Source organism: Hemicordylus capensis, chromosome 1, assembly GCF_027244095.1.
Source record: "Hemicordylus capensis ecotype Gifberg chromosome 1, rHemCap1.1.pri, whole genome shotgun sequence".
NCBI lineage: Eukaryota > Metazoa > Chordata > Lepidosauria > Squamata > Cordylidae > Hemicordylus > Hemicordylus capensis.
In genome coordinates, this window is record NC_069657.1 from 252,047,358 (window position 1) to 252,067,876 (window position 20,519).

The 20,519-nt window shown below is 41.6% G+C and overlaps 1 protein-coding gene across 6 annotated transcripts in view; it reads left to right on the forward strand.

The window, feature by feature from the left end:
- The window catches only part of AFTPH (aftiphilin), a 51,704-nt gene that overhangs the window by 104 nt on the left and 31,081 nt on the right, over positions 1 to 20,519 (forward strand). The window contains exons 1-3 of one of the 6 annotated variants that reach the window (XM_053284380.1): positions 68 to 351; positions 7,688 to 7,985; positions 16,707 to 18,522. In XM_053284380.1, the coding sequence (XP_053140355.1) occupies positions 16,738 to 18,522 (1,785 nt within the window). In that variant the 5' untranslated portion in view covers positions 68 to 351; positions 7,688 to 7,985; positions 16,707 to 16,737. Of the gene's footprint in view, positions 1 to 67; positions 405 to 485; positions 1,066 to 7,687; positions 7,986 to 16,706; positions 18,523 to 20,519 lie in introns of those variants that run through there. The other 5 variants (XM_053284382.1, XM_053284379.1, XM_053284385.1 and 2 more) reach the window with 5 other exon arrangements.

Below are 20,519 nucleotides of genomic sequence, written 5' to 3' on the forward strand. Positions count from 1 at the left end.
GTAACTCCTCCTTCTTTCTAACTCTATGGGCTGCACGCGTCGACAAAGGATTAGCCGGAAGTGAGGTGAAAAGCGGGTGATGGTAGTGCGGACGGAGCGCGCAGACTGTAGGAGTGTTTATAGTCGCGGGGCATGCCGGGATAAAGTGAACTAAGTGGGCGGCAGGGGAGGGGAGTTGGGTTGGACGAAGGCGCTTCCTGGGGCTCTCTGGAGGGAGGGGGGAAGTTCGAGATGGGCTCACCCTGATGGCGATTGCCGCGGGAGGCCTCGAGTAACCCTCCCCTCCCAGCCCTGTCCAGTCTGGCCCGGCTCGGCCATGCCCGGCCCAGCTGCCCCTGGAGGAGCCCAGAGGTAAGAAAGCTGCGCTCGGGTTACGCCGAGGCTTCGGGTTTCAGAGCGGAAAGGTAAGACACGCAGCCTCCCGCCTCAGCCACCCCCGCCCTTTCCCGCGGGGTGGGCTGCTGCTGCTGCTGCGAGCTCCGGAGGGCAGCGGGGGAGGAAGCCTCTTTCCCTTTCCCCTCCTGCAGGAACCCTCCCCATGGAAACGGGGAAAGCCCCCCGGCCTGCCATGGACCATGCAACGCAAACCCCGCCCCCCGCGCGCCACCAATCTGTGGGGGGCATTCAGAAGCCAACAAAGAGTTTGGGGACGGGGGACTCGCCACCTTCCCCTCTCCCCTCGAGGAGAGAGGAGAAGCACACGCGTGTACTTGGCATGTGCCTCTTCGGACGCCTTTCGTTCTGAAGAAAACACGCGTTGGGAGAGGCGCCCCCGCGGTGGCGGGGTTGGTGGTGGTGGTGGTGGGAAAGGTAATCTCTTTATTTGGGCACTTCCTCTTTCATTATTTCGTGAGAGGCGAATGGTACTTCCTCCCATGGAAAAGTTAGGCGACAGCAACCCGGGGAGGGTGGGTGAAAGGAATAGACACTGTCGTCATGAAGAGATACTGTAACCCTGTCCGGGCTATCGAAGGTGTTGGGTTGTTTTCCCCCCCTGAGGTTGTTGCCAAGCTCTGACTGCCCCTTCTTCCTCTCCAAACCCAGTAGTTGGTGCATCTGTGGCCTGTAAGTACTATGGCTTACTCACCTGTTTTCTTTCTCTCTCCATTATTTTGAACCTTAATGGGGGAAAGGTGGGACCAGCAATGGTGACTTCATTGTCGCTGTCATTATAGCACAGGTTTCTCATTGTGGGGATCATGACATAAATTGGGTTACCCTGTGCATTAAAGGGGAGCTTCACACATGACCATTACTGGAGCCTTTTGTGTTTGGGAAATGGACTTCAGTTGAGGTTTGTGGAGGACCCCAAAATGTGAGATCGGCAGTGTTTAAGTATGAGCTTTTTGCAACTTAACACAGGCAGAAAGCAAACTTTGACTTTATTCTCTGTTCCCATTTATGTGAATTACATGAGAGGATGTCTATTGTGTGTTAGGCAATGAGAGATCACTCCACTCACTTCTTGACAATTATTTGAGTCATTGCATCAGGATAGTTATTTTGGGGGTGTAAGCACTCATCTAATGACCGGTTTCAGGGTGGCTTTCGGGGGGGATATGGGGTGGAGATTACCTTGGTCAGCCTGATGGATGATCTCCAATTGGGAATTGACAGAGGAAGTGTGACTCTGTTGGTCCTTTTGGATCTCTCGGCGGCTTTCCATACTATCAACCACAGTATCCTTCTGGAGCATCTGAGGGGGGTGGGAGTGAGAGCCACTGCTTTGCAATTGTTCCACTCCTACCTCTTGAGCAGATTCCAGATAGTGCCCCTTGGGGACTATTGTTCTTCAAAATATGAAGTTCAGTATGGTGTCCCTCAGGATTCCATATTGTCTCTGATGTTGTTTAACGTCTACATGAAATCACTGGGAGAGATCATCAGGAGATTTGGTGCAGGATGTCATCAGTATGCGGATGACACCCAAATCTTTTCCCCATGTCAACATCATCAGGAGAAGGCATGATCTCCCTAAATGCCTGCCTGGAGGCGGTGATGGGCTGTATGAGAGATAACAAACTGAGACTGAATCCAGATAAGATGGAAGTACTTATTGTGCAGGGTCGGAACTCAGGAGATGATTTTGATTTGCTGGTTCTGGATGGGGTCATGCTCCCCTGGAAGGAACATGTATGCAGTGTGGGGGTACTTCTGGACAGAAACCTCTCACTGGTGACCCAGTGAGGCAGTAGCCAGAGGTGCCTCTTATCAGCTTTGGCTGATACACCAGCTGCATCCATTTCTTGAGATAAATGACCTCAGAACAGTGGTACATCTGCTGGTCACCTCCAGACTTGACTACTGCAGTGTGCTCTATGTGAAGCTGCCTTTGTACATAGTCCGGAAACTGCAGTTGGTCAGGAATGCGGCAGCCAGGTTGGTCTCTGGGTCGTTTTGGAGAGACCATATCACTCCAGCTTAAAAGATAAGCACTGGTTCCCGATAGGTTTATGGGCAAAATACAAGATCTTGGCTATAATCTATAAAGCTCTAAATTGTTTGAGCCCTGGGTATTTAAGAGAACATTTTCTTTGCTATGGACCACACCGCCCATTGAGATCATCAGGAGAGCTTTGTCTGCAGTCACCACTGGCTCGTCTGGTGGCTACTCGGGGACAGGCCTTTTCCATTGTTTCCCCGAGGCTTTGGAATGTGCTCCTTGCTGAAATAGAGCCTCTCCATCTCAGACAGCTTTTTAAAAGGCAGGCAAGACACATTTGTTCACCCAGAATTTTAATTAAATACTGTTTTAATAGTTTAATGATTTTTTTATAGTTTAATGATTTTTAATAGTTTAATGAAATAAAAACTTTTTACATGTTTTTATTGTATTATTGTAAACCGCCCAGAAGCTTGTGTTTTGGGTGGTATACAAATATGTTAAAAATAATTAATTAATGGCCAGTTCTGTAATTACATGAAGGGTTTAAAACTGAGTTTTTAACAAATACTCGCACAAGTGGTGCATCCTTCAGTGATACCTTAATATAGGTATTGCCTGCCTGCCTACCTACCAACAATGGGATTCTTGGTTTAGGTGTTCTTTCCTGTGTATTATCTTTGTTTCATGTTTGGATTGGATGGGCTGTGTTTTGTTTTCTTCCTAGAAGTCAAGTTCACCTTCCAAGACTCTTCTTGAATTTTGTGGTGAAAACCCCCAACAGCTTAATAGAATACTATGAAAATGTTCACTGTTGTATGAATGAGAGTAGAACTACTTATGGAGTTAATTGACTTGAATTTAAATCTTTCTGAAACAAATTCTAGTGCTCCCTGAAATTTTGTCTTAAGCTTCTACTTGGCACTAAGAATGAATTTTTAATCTTTTTGGAGATTGTCATTCTGTTTTAAGTAGCATTGAACAACATTGAATCAACCTTTAACTGCCAGATTTGTCGTAAAGTGGATTGGCTTTCTGTTGAGAGAAAATTAATGCACCAGTGGAGGGTTTTTTCCCCTAAATTTTAAAGCCAGATTTAATTTTGGGCACCCTTTTGCTTTTAATCAGATGTATGTGCACACAAATGACAGCACAACTAGTACAGTAAGAACTTGCATGTGAGCTTGCCCTGGAAAGAGTAGAATTTGTTGCTCTTTACTGTTTGTTCTAAGACTTCCTTCACGTGTGATCAGAAAGAAGAACACAATAAATACCACTGTTACATGGGTCGAGCAACCAAGTTAAAACCTTCTTGTTTTTCTGAACATTATAAAACTTCATGTCTAGGTTAGAGACAAGTAAAATACTTTCAGTCAAGGGCGTAGCAAGGTTGGAGTGGGCCCAGGGACAAGATTTTAAAATGCCCCCCCCCCCGAAGCTCAGCCCATGAAGTAAAGAATTCTTAAATGAGGCTGAATAGTGGCAACAAAAAGCATAGTGTGTGTGTGTGTGTAACACCTATGTGCCACAATAGAACATCATCCTAAATTATTTTTAAACAGTTTTGTAAATTGTGGACAATACAAGTCATTTAATGGTTCTAGAGAAAGACATGCAGGATTGGTAGCTCCAGGTCTTAACACTCACATCAATTTCGGAGGATGAATACAACTGAAGGAAGCCCGGGTGGGTGCGCAGCTGGGGGAGTCAGTCATGTGACGCCTCTGGTGCCCCCCGGCAGTGGGCCCCCAGACAACTGTCTCCCCTTGCCCCTGCCTTCAGTTTCTGTACTCTTGGTATGGATTAAATGAAAGAAGATTTAAAATATTGTAAAGAGACTCCAGAATATTTGGCATGTTGTTGGATCATAAGGCCAATATATGCTTATGTTTCTCTGTCTAGAGTGCCTTGGTTCTCTTTATTTAGGAATGTAAGAAGCTGCCTTATTCAGAATCAGACCATTGATTCATCTAGCTCAGTACTGTACTGCTAACACACTGACAGACAGCAGCTTTCCAAAGTTTCAGGCAGAAATCAGGCATGCACATGAAATTCAATTTGAATAAAATTCAAATTGATTTTATTGGAACCATTGAATAGAGTGGAGATTTGTTCAAATCAATTCAAATTTGCCCAAATTAAATTCAAATTCACCCAAATTTGAATCAATTCAAACAAATCTACACTCGGTTCAGTGGTTCAGAATTGAATCTATTTGTATCGAATTCAGGTGAATTTCATGCACAACCCTAGCAGAAATATCTCCTATCCCTACCTAGAGATGTCAGGGATTGAACCTAGGGCTTTTTGCCTGCAAAGCAGATATTCTGCCACTGAACTTTGACCACATCCCAACCACCATTTCCATAAGCAACTACTTCCATGCAGTGCTTTCTCTAATTTTTTCCATCTGTGTGCGGAATGAATTTTGTTCTGGGCGGCAGTATGTGTGCACTTATATTCAGAGTGAGACCTTCCTCATTCACCCTGAGCGGCATCTAAAATTAACTGAGCAGACATCAAAAAAATGTGCGAGCGGATGCACGTGCACACACCTTAGAGGGAACACTACTTCCATGTATTTGTATGTATATATTTCAAAGCTACAGTGGTCCCTCGACTTACGAACTACTCGACATAAGTATTTTTCGAGTTACAAACGGCAGTTTTAGATCCGGTTTTAGATGCGGTTTTTTCGACTTACAAATTTTTAGATGGGGTTTCCTTGACTTACGAATTTTACATGCGGTTTCCTTGACTTGCCTGCCTGTTTACTGCTTGTTTATTCTTGAAAAGAAATGTTCCTGTGCAGTTTGCAAGCCTTACTGGGGGTCTGGGTCTTTTTTCTAGGCTCTGGAACGCATTAATCCGTTCCCAATGCATTCCTATGGGAAACCGCTTTTCGACTTACGAACTTTTCGACTTACAAATGTGCATTCGGAACGGATTAATTTCGTAAGTAGAGGGACCACTGTATAGTGTTTTAGGCAGCATTCAGGCTAAGACTTGCATAAGCAAAACACTTCTGGGGGGGAGGGGTAACTTTCTCCAATTCCTCGTAGGCAGCTTTTAAGCAGACATATAGTCTCTTTAGAATTCACTTCCATAGATACATTTACCATCAAGATCAGTCAGCCCATAACTGATAAGAAATAATAAGGTAACACTTCATTTTCCCCCTTAAATTAAGATGGGTCATTGCTAGGGGTGTTCACGAAACAGATTTTGTGTTTTGAGCTTAAAATGAAATGCAAAATGCTCAGACTGTTTTGTCCAAACAGTGGCAGAGCTGGCTGTTTTGATGAAACAGACTTGGAACCTTTCAAGTGATTGAACGATAGGGAACAATGGGGAACTCGAATTGCCCCATTGTTCCCCATGGGTAGATCCTAGGGACACCAAAGTGGGTTGGGTGGTAGAGCATGATGGGTGCTACCAACCACCCAACGTACAAAAGATATGAGCAAGCAGGTGACTTTTTAAAAAATTTAACCTTTTCCCCAAACCCCCATAGTATCCTATGGAGGAAAGGTTAAGAATTTGTTCTAAATTGCCTGCTTGCCCATTTCTTTTGTGGGTTGGTTGGGTGGTAGGTAGCATCTATCATATGATAAATAATAAATCATGCTGTACCACCCAATCTACTTTGGTGTCCCTAGGAGCTATACCCATGTGGAATAATGGGGTGTTTGGTGTTCTCTATTGTTCCCTATGGCCGGAACAAGCAGAGTGCACAATTCTGCAACCCTGCCTTGAAAAACACTTCAGAAACACTCAGTAAAAGGGAATCTGTCCCTCTCAACACAGAATACACATTTCAAAGACAGTCCAAAAATGGCCAAAAAAGAATCACTAACCCAGAATCCACTGCCAGCCGTAGTGCCTGTGCTGCATTAACATCATTGGCACAGGTTGCTTTCTTATACACGACTCCTTACATTTCTAGTATTGCTTCAGCTGCACCCATAGCAGCAAGTATAGCCATATGCTCAACTAGAGCAGCTTCAGCCACATTTTGACTGAATACGCCTTGCAATGCAAATTGCAGAGCAGTGAATGAAGCACAAGTTAGTCTCAAGGCCAGTCATGGAGCTCAGCTCATCACACATGCTCATATTTTACACACTCACTCACTGTCCATTTCTTGCCACAACACTATCTCACAAAAAACCAAACTACGACTCAAAAGCAGGCACCAAGTTATGCCTTTATCACCAGCAAAACCAAATAGTTATAGCAGCAGTAGCACAGCATATTGTATTAATGCTGAGAAAATAAAACCACAGAATCAAACCTACCTTTCTTCCTGTCCTGATGTATCCTCTTCTTCAAGAGAGGCATAAGGGCTCTCTCTTTGCCTTCCAGTCCCTTTGAATAAGTTTTGAAATTCCCCCCAAAAGTGTTCCCGCCTTCCTCTCCTCCAGCCAATGGAGGCACAGTTGCCCATGACAACTCTTGATTTGGATGCTAACAAGCCAGCCAAGAAGCAAGGAGATTGCAAGCCAATTGGAAGCCAATACCAAAAAACCAATCTGCAAAGGAAAAACAGCATGCCTAAATAACACGCGAAACATTTCGTGTTGAAACAGGATCATTCCATTTTGAGCTCAACGCAGGGCCTTTAAGGGTGTTTTGTTTCAAGCTTGAAACCTTTTGCACATCCCTAGTCATTGCCTAATGGAATCAGTGCATTTTTATTTTTTATTCTAGTGGAAAACTAAGTTTCCCAGAAAGTGTGTCAACAGAAGGGACCATTTGACCCTTGTATTATGGCATTGGCTAGCCATCCTGGAGAGAGTTGTTGATTTTGTTACATTTTTTTAAACTTGCAAGGTGGTGGACATACTAGATTTAGTGCAAAAAGCAGTGCCGAACTGTATTGGAATGTGAATGCTAATAAGAGGGAGGGAGGAAGGAGAGAACATAGTATTCTCCAAATTTCTCCTTTCTTGTTCACATTATGGAGCAAAGATGAGTTACATGTGAATTCTGCCATTCCAGTATACTGGTATTTCAGTCCTGTCAAATCTTGTGTGTGTGTGGGGGGGGGGGGAATTTGAGGCAACTTTTAACCACGTTTTTATGAGTGACTTGAGTACTATTTTTGTACTGGTGCTTTGATTAAATATTGAGTTTTCACAGTCTCTGCTCATCACAAATAAAATGTGTTTGCAGAAAAATAATGCTTCTTAGTTGGCTTTTCTCCTGCATTGCAAATATTACTTGTATAGCCTTTTGGTATTTTTAAGTTTGGGTAATGGCATGTCTTGAAAGCTGTGATAATTTGCTCAAATCTCTCTCTAGAAAAAGGTCATCTTCTACTGCTACTTGGGACCCCCCCCCCCCCCAAAAAGAAAAGAAAAGAAAAGAAAAAGCTTTCAAAGCCAAGATCCCTGCCTGTTCTACAATGCCATGGTCTAACATGGACTGCAGAGATGGAGTGTGTGCATGACTAAAATTCAGTGAGATGTTCCACTTTAAACTGGAACACGGGCAAACTGAAGCAGGTAGCTGCTAAGGAAATAGAATACCTTGAGTTCATGTTTCCATTAGAAGCGAATGGAAGGCACTGGTCATTATTTCAACACTTCAGTTTATACAGGTACTATAACATTCCCAATAGAGCAGCCTTTTTAGATACAACCCAATGATACATTATAGATGATGTAAGCTTATACTGGGTAACCCAAGTACAGCACTGTTTCCTTGTGTGTCATTGTAAATCTCAATTTTAATTTATTTATTGAGAGGTAAAGCTTTGTGTCGATCAAAGGAGGACTGCTCTTTGGTGTGTTGGCATGTGAATTACTGATATATTTTTAATGTTTGAGATGTCTAACTTAGTACTGATTAAGCAAAAAGGATTGATATAATTGTTGGAAAAGCTTCCTCCTGTTTTGAGGATAGTGAAACGACAGAAAAACTGAATATATATTTTGTGCCTATTTGCACTCTGGAAGCTGGCAGGGGGAGAGGGAAATGGCAGAGACACACCCCTTGTGGCCATGGCAGCACCTCCGAGGCCACCAGACCTGGCGGTGAGTGCTTAATGTTTTTTTTAAAAAATTAGAACGCCTGGCCCTGAGCAAACTGTCCTAACGTATACACTGTTGGGAGTCTGAACTAGAAAAGGGAACATTAAACCTTGATCATCCACCCCACTGAAAGCCCAGGCAGAGTGCAGATTCTGTGTATTAGTCCTAGAAATGCCCAAGGTAAGGGGTATGCTGTCAAGCCCTGACTCTGAGGCTCCAGAGGATGGGAGGAGGAAGAAAGCCACAGCATAGAGTTAGGTCTCTGTGTATCTATATATGTGTGTGTGTATATGTATGTGTGTGTTTTGCTTGATTCCAGGGCAGATTCATTTAGCTTGTATTTTATTTCCTGCCAGCTTTGGCAAGATTTACTTCTGGGAATTACAATTCATGGCTGCTTATATGGGGTACCAGAGCTGAACTTTTGAGATAGAAAAGGTACAGTTGTTTTTTTTAAAAAAGAAAAGTTTAAAGACCAAGGTGGATCCTTGGTCTCAGCCAGCAACATTCTGATGTTCAGGATAATATTACTTGTTTTGAAGTAAACGTGCTTAGCAATGTTACGTTGAGAAGCTTGAATTGTCAAAAGTCATAACTTCAGGTCACTTTTAATTAGCCACATTGAGAATTCAGCTTGAAGCTGAACTGGACAGTGGCTGAAATCAAAACAGCAGCAAGCAGTGTTCCTCATCTGCTCTAGGACTTTTCAGTTTTTCTTCCTTCTGCAAACCATTGCACCTTGGAAAGCTTATCCTGAAGGCAGTCCTCCAGGATGTTATTGGGTGGCATGAGGAGCTGTGCTGAAAGGGGGAAATTTAATATTTTTCTTCCATATGGCTATGGCATGTGGAAGCGCTTCTCTCTCTCTCTCTCTCTCTCTCTCTCTCTCTCTCTCTCTCTCTCTCTCTCTCACACACTCACACACACACACACACACACACACACACACACACACACCTCTTCCCAGGGGAGGAGCCTCTACCAGGAATTTTAGATTTCTGTGCCAAATGACTTGGAACCAAATTATAGCAAGCCTTGCTGTGCTAACCGAACGAACATGTGAGTGGGGCCATGCTGACCATGGTACTAGGAGAAGAAAAAACTCAGAAGCCATGACATTATGCTTGTTTTGCAGACACATACAGTGTTGAGAATGCTGAAATTTAGTTTGTCAAAGTTTTTAGTGTCATATGATAGTTGGGAAAAGGAAAGGTTGTGCTGTTGAGTTGGTGTCAACTCCTGATGACCACAGAGCCATAGTACTAGCAAAATATCATTTGGCTCCTCTTCAGTGAAGGAATATCAGTGAAGGGAGATCTTGTGAATTTAAAAACACATACGTTAACTTGTTTAAGTGTTAACTGTTTTTTCAGCATGCTCTCTGATATGCTTATTGTTAAAAGTCTCATGAATCTACTTAAGCTATGGGTAACTTTTTTAAAAGGCACCTGCCAGGAAGGGATTGGCAGGCACTTAATCTGTGCACATAAAAGTGTTGTTATCCTTAGAACCTTTTGCTCTAGTTTTGCTATACATTGAATAGATGCAGAGTTGGAAAAGATTGCTGACTTTTAGTTTGAGGCACCATCATTTGGTCATCTTGCTAATTGCAATATCCCAAATGATGGCGCCTAGCTAAGTAGAAAAAACAAAAGGATTCTGTTCTTAATTGGTAAGGGAAAGAGTCCTAAATGGTAATAAACAGTCTTGTCCGCACTGCCTACAAACTCATCTTCATCACCAATTTTAATCAAATGCCTTTGGTGACCAGTAAACTGAACTTGAGGAATTTCAGGGTTTTGATTTTCCTTCCTGGTGTATGTGCAGTTAGTGCTTTTGTTTGTTGAGAGGAACTCGAAGACTTTGTATTGATGCTCTCAATCTGAATTATCCTATAATTTTAAATTCTGTGCATACTCTCACATAGAAAGTACTAGAGAAATTTTGTGGAAAATATTTGCTTACCATTTTGTACTCTGTTCCTGAAAGACTTTGACATTAGGAATTCTCAGTCTGACTTAAACTAGAACAGAGCAATGCTGTTCTCTGCCTGGTTAATTTTTAAATGTTTAAAGTAACCAGTGTCTTACCGTAAATTGATCTTTAATTCGCTCCCTCTTGAAGTTTATCTTAGTTATTCTTATGTCCCACTAACTGGAGCACTTGTGCTCTTTAAAGGTTAAACTATCGCTATGGGATGAGCCTACAGAGAAGTGTCTCCCCTTGTACTAGTTTAATGTTAAAAGAACACACAATTCTCTCCATCTTATCTTTTCTAGGTTGCATAACTTATAAATTCTATGTATGCGATGTGGTGCCTAAAGCAAAAACAGATGTTTTAATATAGTTTTTTTAAAGAGGCATAGCAAAAAAGCTAGCTACTATATATTATTGACAACATTATGTATGTTTTACTTTTTAATTTCTCATATTTTAATATGAGGAGGTGGTATTTTCATATAATGGATTGAGAGCAATGTTCCCTCTAACAGGGATTCCCAGATGTTGTTGACTACAACTCCTAGAATCCCCAGCTGCAATGGCTTTTGCTTGAGGATGATCGGAGTTGTAGTCAACAACATCTGGGGTTCTCTGTTAGAGGGAACACTGATTGAGAGAGACTCTATCCAATGAGGTAACTGCCCTAAAGGTCTGTCTGTCTGTCTATCTATTGATTGATTTATTGTCAAATTTATATACCATCTTTCGTTGAAACAATCCCAAGGCGGACTAACTGTATAGGAAGTGCGTGGGCGGTATACTTCAATTGATGTGTGTTTAAAACACATTATGCTTGCTGACTGACATAACTTCTGTCCATTCCCTCCTACACCTTGTGACAGGGAAGCTTGAATGTTATGGTTTTAATTTAGTCCAGTAAAGCTGCAGATTAGAAAAGGTAATTGAGACTCTTTCCTACCCTGAGGCAAAACTAGCTAACTTTCCTCTTCTACCTCTTTGCCTTGCCCACCCAATCATGCCAAGCAATTCAGTCACGGTGCAACAGAGAGCAGGTACATTTGAGAAGGCATGTATGCAGTAGGGGTGTGCAATTCGGGATTTCGGGTGATTCGGCTCGGACCCGAACCGAATCACCCCGTTCTGTTTTGTGCCCGAATCTGGGTCACCCGAATCACCCTTGATTCGGTTCGGATTCGGATTTAATCCGAATCCAAATCTGAATCGATTCGGGGGGTAAAAAGGGGCCCAGGGGCAAAATTTTGGGGTGGGGTGGTAGTGCCCAATGGGTAGAGTCTACCACCCCAATTTCAGGGGGATTGGGCAAAATCCTGATTTTTGGTGAATTTTTAAAGTTTTAGTGACTTTGGGGCAGTTCGGGGGCATAGCATGGGATCTGGGCAAAAGGAGTGGGGTGGGGTGGTAGTGCCTAATGGGTGCAGGCTACCACCCCAATTTCAGGGGGATTGGGCAAAGGGCTGATTTTTGGTAAATTTCTGAAAATTTCATGTCTTTGGGGCAGATTGGGGCATATTGGGGCAGAAAGTGGGGCCTGGGGCAGAATAGTGGGGTGGGGTGGTATTGCCTAATGGGTGGAGGCTACCACCCCAATTTCAGGGGGTTTGGACAAAGGGCTTATTTTTTGAGAATTTTTGAAGTTTTAGTGACTTTGGGGCAGTTTGGGGGCAGAAAGTGGATCTGCCCCAAAATAGTGGGGTGGGGTGGTAGTGCCTAATGGGTGGAGGCTACCACCCCAATTTCAGGGGGATTGGGCAGAGGGCTGATTTTTTGAGAATTTTTGAAGTTTGGGTGTCTTTGGGGCAGATTGGGGGCAGAAAGTGGATCTGCCCCAAAGGAGTGGGGTGGGCTGGTAGATAGTGCCTAATGGGTGGAGGCTACCACCCATCCCCAATTTAAGAGTGATTGGGCACAGGGGTGAATTATGGTGAATTTATTTGTATGAGGTTTGTCTTCATAAGGTGAAGTGTGCTAAATTGATTACTTCCTCATATTATTCATAGTAAAGGAAAGTGTGAAAAAGTGAAAGTGGGGTCATGAGAGTTGTTTAATTGAAAAATAGCTCATTTGCTATGATAGAATGAGAATTCACACCTCAGAAGTTTTTCCCATTAGGCACTACCACCCCACCCCACTACTTTTGTCCAGATCCCATGCTATGCCCCCGAACTGCCCCAAAGTCACTAAAACTTTAAAAAATCGCCAAAAATCAACCGTGAATCGAATCATCCGAATTTTTCGTGCCCGAAATTCGGGTGATTCGGCTCGTGCCCGAAAAATATCGGGGGACATCGGGGGTGATTCGGTTCGGCCCCAAATCACCCGAAATTGTTCGTTTCGGGCACAGATCGATCTGTGCCCGAAATTTTTTGCACATCCCTAGTATGCAGACCATGTAGTTGCAAAGGACTCATGAAGTTGCATGAGTCCAGTTGCATTTTGTCTTCCCGGCTTGCATGGAAGGCAAAATACATATAATGAGAGTGAAAGGTCTAAACTACTAAAGTGAAAAAACCTTGCTTCTAAAATAATCCCTCAGATACTTAAAAACAAAATATCCTGTGTATTTGGTGTCAGATATTCAAAATGGGTATAAAATACTGCTAACATCAAATATTAAATCTTTACCCAAGTTTTATTGCTTGACACCCTGAGATGGGTGTTTAATACTTGACTATCAGAATTTAATAGGTAAGAATATTTACCACTTCAATTTTTTATATTGATCTCCGTGTTTGGTTGGATGCTAACTGCCAGTGCAGCAAAATACTGAGTTTTGTAGCTTGACTGGTTTATTTAAACAATTGGGTAAATTGTTACCTTAAATAGGTAACAAGACAATAAATTGAGAGGCTGCCTTGCAAGTCTATAAGACTTAGATTAAATCTAAGTTTGACTTTTGGATCTGTTGGGCATTCAGATGAAGGAAGCTATTGTACAGGAAAGAACTGGAAGAAGCCAGATGCATGTCTGCTATAATCGTGGTCTATTTGCAAGAACACGTTTGATAACTAATATTGAAGTTTGACCTTGACTGATTAAACTTCAGCTTGTGAAGTAGTGCAGCAGAATAATTAATACCATATTAAGTGAAACTTTGCACAACATAAGTTTAAAAATAATCAGATTCTTACAGTATTTTGGTTGAAGATAAATTTTGCTAGTAATGTACTTGTGCTGAAATAAGTTAGTCGGAGGCAAACATATGGGAAGGTAAAGCAGACTTCTTCGTTACATAAAACTTAAGTATTTGTGAAGCATAACAGGGTGTGTCCTGTAGAGGAAGTGTTTTATGGATCTTAAACTTACGTTTATTTAAATAAAGAGACAATGTTTGTGAATCTGTATATCAATTTCTGAATGGAATTGAATGATGACATGTTAGTGGAGTGTGAAAGAACAAGAGCTGATCAGAATGCGATACTGGTGGAAATTAACACTTTAAAAAATGCACGCTGATATTTGTGTGTCAGTCTTAATGTAAAATGGTTAAAAACCGACCTGAGCCATTTTGGAAGGGTGGTATAAAAATCAAATCAAATAATTAAATAATAAAAATGTCCAGGCAAGCAATTTAGAGGTTGAACAGTCAAGGACAAATTCCATTTTTTATTTTTATTTTTTGGAGGAGAAAAATGTGTAGCTGCTAGAAACCTAGATTAGTTCAACATTTAAACCATCCCAACAGCTGCTTCTCTCACCACCACCCCCTTCCCAAATCTGGAGCCATTTTATTTCCCCCAAAAAACATATAAGATGTAGCTGTGTTCAAATTAACATTTATCAGACAACTTTGGAAATAAGCCCTGAAGAGTGCTCCTTAGCAAAGCTGGATATACTTGCATTGGAAACATATTCTTCATGGTTGAAGATGAAATATAGATTCTTGAAAGCAAAGGCTTAAATCTGTTGGATGCTCTCCATAAATTGTGAAATAAATAAGGTGAAAAATACAGAATTCTGTGACTTTAAGTTTAAGAACTTTATTGTAATTCTGAGATCTATGTTTGTACTGGTGGGCATTTAAAGAGCTATTTTGTGTGGCCAAGGGCTTGGCCATGCCCAGTTCTAATACACCCCCACTAAACACACACTTTAGAATAGTAGATCCCAATACCATATCACAAACAACTTCTGAAAGTCCATTGAGTTTCAAAAGAAGCTTGCCCATGAGGCAAAGGGCACTGCCATTCAACAAACACGAGCCCAAAGCTGGCCTGAGTGCAGAACTAGCTAAGTGGTTCTCTGGTTCCTGGACAGTGAGTTGTATTGGAATAATTTCTTCCACAAGCTGAAGAAGCGGGGCAAGGCAGTCTTTGCTAATATGCTTTCCTCTGCAACTCCTGGCACTCTTGCGGGAGTCTTCCAACCTCTCAGGAGTGAATTTTTCAGTGACATAGAAGGATGGGGCTATTTAGTTCAGACTGAGAAACTTGAAAGTTTAAAGCTGTATAACGATAAACTATGCCTCTGTTGCATGCATGTTGACTTCGCATACTATATAAATGTATTTGCAAGTGAAAATTTTAGAATGAACAAGTTGAAGCCTGGTGATATGAGTTTTCTGGATAATTCCCTAAGACCTTTTTTCTAATGCCCTAAATAGATTGTAATATTATCTGGCACATTTATTTGACTTAGTAAACAAAACTTGGAAAGTTTTGTTTACATCTGCTGTATGAATTTCAAATTTTCCAAATACAGTAGCCCCAAGTGTTTGTTTGGGGGTTGCGAGTGGGATCAATACAGCACATTTAAAGTGGTTTAAAAATGTTCAAACAAATGTAGAGCTTTATATGGAAATTATTTTTACTAGCATATTTGCAGACAGTACATAATGGCATTTTATACAAGCCCTTCCAACATCCTCAGCACAACAAAAGAAAGGACATACTGCTCTGTTTGAGCTTGCTGGAAATGAAACCAAAACGATTCAGTTTTATTTTTGCTTTCTCTTGCTATTGGATGTATTTTTTAAATTTCTGCTACCAAATTTGTCATTCTGCATCACTGGTTAAGCTACGTCTTCTGGATGACTGCATGCCAAAGACCAAAAATGTGTGAGCTTGCTGCTTTACTTCTAATATATTTGGGAAACATTTTCCTGATGGCGGAGCAATTCAGCTGCGTGTAGTTGCTGCTCTTCAGGATTGATTCTCTGCAGTTGTAGTTCCTGGGTCCAAACTAGATATGACTGGGGCTCTATGCACTGTTCTCTCTAAGACGTGCGTGCGCTCATAAGTTTTTGGATGTCCACTCAGTTAATTTTTGATCCCGTTCAGGTTGAATCAGGAAAGCCCCATTCTGAATGCAGGTGCGCGCACACTGCCTTGTTACTTCCGCCCAGAACAAAACTCATTCTGCACGGAGATGAAAAAAATTAGAGGGACCACTGGCTCTATGTGTTATGATTTCTTCCTAAATCAGTAATAAATAACCCATTTAATAGCAAAAGGGACAGGTGGTTAAGGAGACTTGAACCCTTCCCATGTCTGCAGTTTGCTTTCTCATAGTCTACCCCCTCCCCATCACTTGCTTCACAGCTCTGATACCAGAAGTGTAGTCTGCTTGTAGAAGGTCTTAGGAAGTAAGCAGTGGGCAGGGAAAGGGTTCTTCATACTTCATCTGTACAGCCCTTTGCTAAAAACAGTGCCCGGCACACCCCTCTACATCCATGTTCAAACACAGATCTGTCACCACAGTATCTAATGAATGGTTTAGCTGCCAGACTAATCTCTCTGGAGGATGAACATAAGGGCATTTTAAAAAATTTATATAGTGTGACAGAGATCTATAAATACAGTGAAATAATGGAAGAGAAGCAATAACAGATTTCATTTAACAGGATGATGTTAATGTCTAATGGAGTTGTAGCAAATCTCATAGAGCAATTTGTGACTATCAGTAGGAAACTTGGATTTCCCACTCCAATGTGTCTTTCTAACTCTTCAGCATCTTCCCATTGAGTGACTGTTACTGTGTAAAGGCAGTGTAGTGGTTAGGGTATTTGACTAGGGCCATGGAGACCTGAGTTCAAATCCTTGTTCAGCTAGGAAACTCACTGGGTGATTGATATCTCTTGTTTAACCCACCTCCACAGGGTGGTTGTGAGGATAAACATAGCCGTGCACACCGCTCTGGGCTTCTTAGAGGAAGAGCAGGATATAAATGTAAAAATAAACATTTTAGTAAAGATATAACAAATTATTTTAAGATCAAGGTGTAAGGTATTTCTGTTCTGTATATTCAGTGTGATTGTTTGGTGTTGGAGAGCTTAGCATATTGAAATAATTTCCCCTTTTTTTTAATAGGTGCAAGCTAACCTTTATAAAAAGCTGAACAATGGAACCAGATATCATCCGAATGTATTCTTCATCCCCTCCGCCACTAGATAATGGAGCTGATGAAGAGGACGATGATGAGTTTGGTGATTTTGGTGGGTTTTCTGGTGCTGGCACTAGTGTAGGCTTTGACTTTGCATCAGATTACTCCAGTTCAAAGGAAGAACTCAAATCTTCGTATAACTCTGATTACTCAGGCAGCGTGGACAGCATTATAGCCTTTACTACTGTTAGATACGCTAATGATAAAGATAGCATTACAGAACTTCCTAGTTCTACTAAAGGACTTTCTGATAGTACTAACAAAGAAAAATGTGAGTGTAGAAGTTCAGGCACATTATTTGATGAAGCAAACTCTGTAGAAGTAAAAAGAACTGGGAAATTAGAGGCACCTTACTCGGAAATCATTAGAACTGATATGAGAGCTCCAAGTCAGGACCAGCAAATAGACAGTTGTAATGGTGGGAGACAGCAGTGCCCAGAAGTTCTAACAAATGGGTTTGCATCGTTGGACATGGCAAATCCTCAGGGAGTGGAAGATCTGGACAGTATCAGTGATTCAAAGGGATTTAAAACTATTAGCACTCATAGTACTGAATTAGATTCGATACCCAGCATAGTGGAGGATTTTGCAGATTTTGCCACTTTCACAAATAAACAAGCAACCCAGGTAGAAGAAACGGGAAATATATGCAAAAATTCTAGTGAAAGAGAAGTACTAACTGTGCTGCAAAGCAATATTATAAATAGTGTTGGGGAGGGGGAATCTGTGAAAGAAGGGACTTCTGATGGAAACTCTGCACATAAAGAAGAGACTTGCACTGAAAGTGAACAGGTTTGCGTTTCAAAAATTAGTATGGTTCTCAATGAAGATGTCAAGGCTGAAGAAAATTGTACAGCTTTGGAACATTACAGCGTTGTTTCTTCCACACAACCAAATGTGAATTCAGCAGATATAACTGAAAGTATTGGAGGAAGAGGAGAGTGTGACACTGGAAATAGCAAAGAACATGATTTTTTTCGGACCAGTGATACTACAAATACATTAAATCTTAATGTAAGTGAAGTTCAGAGTCTTAGCAGTCTTCCTACAGAAGAGAATGTGTGTGCTTCTGAAATAGTTAAAAATGGTGAAAGTGACACTGAACAACATGCATCTTGTGGTGATTTAAATGAAGATGATTTTGGTGACTTTGGCACAGTCAGTAATGGGTCTCTTGCTTTTGCTGAAGGTGATCAAGTTGCTATGTGCCAAGAAAATCTTGAAACTTCTGGGGGGGAAATTAATAGCCCAAGTAGCAAATGTGATGACTTCATGGATAGAAGTGGTATTCATCAGCACTCAAAAGTAGCTCCTTCTGAACCAAATGAGACTTCAAACACTGTGTTGGAAACATGCCGAATAGCTGATACTGGTTCTAGTGTAAATATCCAGCCTCTTCCAGAATTGGAAAATGGAGATGGTGGTGAATTTGCAGATTTTGGTTCAGTGACCAAAAGGTTTCCAGACTCTGATGACTTTTCAGACTTCAGTTCTGCTGGTTGTAACCAAGCTGCCGAGTGGAATGCTTTTGAGGCTGATCAAAAAGAAAGTTGTTCGTGGGCTGCTTTTGAAGATGATCAGGTAGTGGAACCTCATCCTAGAAAAGATGTGTGGTTGTCGCATAGGACAGACACAACTTCTGGTGCTGAAGATTCAGTGACTCCTAAGACTGACAGTGTTTCCATAACATCTTTGCAAGGAACAAGCAGTAGGCAACTGCAGGAATTGCCAACTTCCACTCAGGTAACTATTACAGTTGTTCTTTTGTGATTGTTCAGAATATTAAGATGCTTGAATCTTTTTACAGTTTGCTTTAGTAGGGGAAATTGTCATATTTAATTATCTCTTAACTTGTTACTGTTGGAAGAAGAGTTCCATGCTTACGTGGATATATGTCCAATCAGTTTTTAATATAGACTTAGACCAGCAGTAGAATGGATATATGTCCAGATTCAGATAACTCTGTGTGAGTAGAAAGCATGTCCCTATGCACAGGTGATGGGATATCACCTGTTTGCCTTTCCAGTAGGGAAGTGCACAGAACCGCGGTCCAGCACTGCTGTGGGGGGCTCTTTAAGGGCGGGGGAGGATGTACTTACCCCCCCCGCTGCGTTTCCCCCGCCAGCTCCTTCGTTCAGTAAAACTTTTGGGGCGGCAGGATACCTTTATCTCTGTAGCCCAGTTTGCCTCCCAACGAGATGCCCCTGGGACCTATAGCTGTATTTTCAGGTAGTTCAGTGGGTTACAGAGGGAATGGGAGATTGGCAAAAATCACTTCTCCCAATTCTGTGTGCAAACCTTATTTCAGTGTGTGCAACATTCGCCTGGATGTTAGCCAAGATTTCATATCTTCATCAAACCCCATTTTTAATAGGAATTGTGGCATAATGCTTTCCATTTGTGTGGTAAAAGAATGATGCCTGGACTTGCTTTCTGTAGCTACAAGTGAAAGAGATGACAAGCTGTTGGAAGGCCAGTGTACACATGTGCTGGATTTAACTTTCTAAACTCTCTCCCTGTGTTCATCCGGTGGTTGCTGTGCTTTAAATATTTTTTTAAGTGGATGACATTTCACTTGACGCTAATGTAGGCAAGATACTGGCACACATGGTAGTTACAAGTAGATCTATGAATTGGCCCTTGGACTAGTTCATTTGTCCCTGCACATAGCTGCATATTATCAGTTTGTGAAATTCTCCTTTTCAAGGAGCCATTTTTAGTACACTGTGTGTGTGTGTGTTTAGTTAAACATTCTCATGTGTTTGGTAAGATGCCTGAAGACTTATTTTATCTTCCATAGTGTTCAAAGCACAATAGGCCTTGGTCATCCTGAGAAATAAGTGTGAGGACAGAAGACAAAGGATATCTAAAGGGATTTCTGATAAATATTAAAATTCATCTTTTCTTTGAGGAAAATAGGCTAACTGGTAATTCTCTTGTCTTTTTGCTTCTGCATTCCTTTTAGAAATAGGTTTCTTGTATGCTGCACTTACAAGTCATAGGAAGCTGCCTTATACCAAGTCAGACCACTGGTCTATTTAACTCAGGATTGTCTTCACAAACTGGCAGCAGCTTCTCCAAGCTTTCAGTTAGGAGTCTCTCTCAGCCCCTAACTTGGAGATGCCAGGGAGGGAACCTGGAACCTTCTGCTTTCAAGCTGCCCTTTTAAACCTGTTTCAGGCCTCCTTTGGACTCACGGCTCTCACCAAAGGAACCCTGGGAACTGAAGTTTGGTGGAGGGATGGATCTCTGTGGAACACAGAATCTCCATCACCCTCACAGAACTGCATTCCTAGGGTTCCTTGGAGAACTGTGACAGTGAAGTTGGTTTCCAACTGGGCTTAAGTATGTAGTCTAAAGACAGCTAAAGTTGTGACTTAGCTTTGTGTATCTTTGAAAGATAGCTTATAAAAACCATTGCATTATTTGTTGGCCCATAGTGTTTTGTTGTTAGAAAATGTATATCGACCATTACAAAAGGAAAATGGTCAGGACAACTTACATTCTCAATACATTCAATTAACAAGAAAAGCAGCAATGCAATCAACAAACAAATAAGAATAAGCAAAAGAACAGAAGATAACAAACAAACAAACTATAAGGAGCCAGTCAATAAAAAACATCCTAAACCATTTTTAAAGCTTCCAGCAAACTTTTATCTGTTGCAGAACACTGGTAATGAGGGAGCTAAATTGACCTTCTTGGACAGAGAGTTACACTCTTGGAGCTGCAACAGTAAA